The 2,597-nt window shown below is 29.5% G+C and overlaps 1 protein-coding gene across 2 annotated transcripts in view; it reads right to left on the bottom strand.

Moving 5' to 3' along the window:
- The window catches only part of LOC123005812 (proton-coupled amino acid transporter-like protein CG1139), a 20,589-nt gene that overhangs the window by 2,994 nt on the left and 14,998 nt on the right, over nt 1–2,597 (bottom strand). For both annotated transcript variants that reach the window (XM_044399800.1, XM_044399791.1), the window contains exons 4-6: nt 862–1,134; nt 455–812; nt 224–402 (exon numbers count right to left, since the gene is read on the bottom strand). In XM_044399800.1, coding sequence (XP_044255735.1) covers nt 224–402; nt 455–812; nt 862–1,134 — 810 coding nt within the window. The remainder of the gene's footprint in view (nt 1–223; nt 403–454; nt 813–861; nt 1,135–2,597) is intronic.

Here is a 2,597-nt window from a genome sequence, read left to right as displayed (position 1 = left end):
CTATAATTTCAGAAAAATTTCACCGAATCCATTGTTTTCAGATTAATTTCTACAATTAAAAATTAATTCCTGTGATTTTCAAAAAAAATTATTTAATTCAAAAAAAATTCAAGAAAACTGTTAATTCACAAGATTCAGAAAATCCAAAAATAATTTTAACAATTCCAAAAACGATTAAATTTCAACTAATTCTAGAGTTAACGCCCCTTCGATTAGGACTTACACGTCCTCTGGGGCCAAATTAATGGTGATGGTGTCTGCAACATCAGACCCATAGGCAAGATACCCCAACAACCCCATTCCGACGTATAAAACAACGATGGAAATCATCCCGATATTCAGGACCCCGCAGCCCCCCTTGAACGCTTTGGGGGTTTTCATCTCGTTTTCAAGCGGCATTATCTGAAATAAAATAAATTTAATCTGAAATTTGAAATTAGCACTTGGTACTCACCACGCCAATGGCTTCAAGAGCAAACAAAACGGTTCCAAAATACAGCGGAAAATCGGCAAGGTTTCCTGCAAGATTTCGTCCTTCAAATGTCATGTCGGCTTTAATGAGGTAGTACAGAATAATTCCAAAACTAACAACAGTTACAAAGTTGGCAACTGTGGAAAACGGGGCCAAAAATTTCAAGTTTCTTATATAATTGATGAGTATTAAAGGTAGAAGGATGACCAACATCCAGATTTTCACGTCTAATTTTTCGATGTACTCATCGGCGACGTGTTTCACATTTTCGGCAATAAAAACGGTGTAGACGCAACAAGCCCCCAGTTGGTATATCAGCAAGAAAGTGTTTATTACATGACTGGAAAAAAAATCATCAAATTTGAAAAAGTTAAATTTTTGGGACTTACACCGAGTAGGGAGCTAAGACTTGGAAGAGCTTTGGGCCTTCGAGGAGGGCCAATTCGGCCGTCGCTGGATACGTCAAACTGGGCATTTTTTTTCGTTTGCATAGCTCGTATTCAGCCTGGATTATCATATGTATACAGTATGTACAAATCCCTCCTATCAAAATTGTGAAAATTATTCCTACCAAATACCCGGAATGGTAGAAAGCCAAAGGCATTGATAAAATTCCAGTACCCAAACTTCCCTTGAGAAGATGCAACAAAGTCTCGGCATTTCTGTAAAAAGTGACTATTTTTAAATGTAATAAAAGACAAGTACAACACTTATGAGCATAAACACGTTTCCATCGTTCTAATCAAAATGTGGAGATGATTATAATAAAACTTTAATGTTGTCATAAATCTCACTTCATTACAAACAAAAGTATGACTGTTAGAATATTTCAGTGATCCAAAAAATATCCAAATTGGTGACACTTTTTTTATCAAATAACTGAATATTAAGAAAACTGATAACCTCGTTTAGGGTGTGATATAATCAAATTTACGAGAATTTTTTTACAATGATTCTTTGAATTTTATAAGCAAATATTTTTGTCATCAATTAACAATCACCTCATTTAACGCGTTTCCAAGATTACATTATGAGATTTTGTTGTTCTTTTTATACTTTTTAGCACACTTTTGAAGAATAAAACTAAAATATCTAAGCTGTATTTGTTTTTTACACACATTATTATAAATAAGTGAAATTTACGATAAAGCTCTTTTTTTTTAATTTGAAAATACAAGTTTTTAAGTTTTTATTACTTATTTCTATTTTCTTTGTGCTTTTTCCCTTTTTTTACTTTATCACTTTTTTAAATACATATTACAGCATTTTATAGTACCCGAAAAATGTGTCCATTCTTTTCTGTTTATTTCAATTTTTTTTGAAAATTTCTGTTATGAACAGTTTTTGTCTTCCTAAATAAAAATGATTGTTCCTTTTTTCTGTTTTTTTTTTAATTTTCCTTTCTTTATTACAATCATTTTAAATATTATTATATCCCACTTTATAGCATTTCAATATAACCCAAAAATGCTTCTAGTTTTTCTGTTTATTTTATTATTTTTAAACAGTTTTTAAACGTTAATAAGCCTATTTTTCGGCTTTTAAAATACAATATGTTTACCACTTTTTCTGTTTTTTAACACTTTTTTCTCTTTTTTACTTTATCACTTTTTTAATAGAAACATTTTAAATATATTATCATAATCCACTTTTTAGCATTGCAAAATAACCCAAAAATATTTTATTTTTTCTACTAACTAACTAACTCGAACTCAAACCTGCAATAGATTTTTTGCTATTACTTTTTACAATGTTCTGCCTAACGATTTTCGAGATTTACCTCTAGACACATTTAAAGCTACACTATTTTTTTTCTTTTGGGAAAATGCTTTTACAACTTTGAAAAATTTTTAGCATGTAATTTTAGTGATTTTATAGCCTAATGCTTCTTCCCATTGTGACCTGTGTAAAAATTATTTGTTTTACTGCATCAATAAATTTATTATTATTACTTATTTCACTTTTTTTTGAAAATTTTTAATATGAACAGTTTTTAAACCTTCATTTTTTGCTTTTTAAAATACATGATCACCACTTTTTCTGTTTTTTTTAATACTTCTCCCTGTTTTTTTACTTTAGGTATCACTTTTAATACAAACATTTTAAATTATTATTTACTTTATAG

The sequence above is a fragment of the Tribolium madens genome, unplaced genomic scaffold (genome assembly GCF_015345945.1).
Source record: "Tribolium madens isolate multiple individuals breed KSU strain unplaced genomic scaffold, Tmad_KSU_1.1 Scaffold_11;HRSCAF=98;Tcas5.2_LG3b, whole genome shotgun sequence".
Lineage (NCBI taxonomy): Eukaryota > Metazoa > Arthropoda > Insecta > Coleoptera > Tenebrionidae > Tribolium > Tribolium madens.
This window is presented reverse-complemented; position numbering and strand designations above follow the sequence as displayed.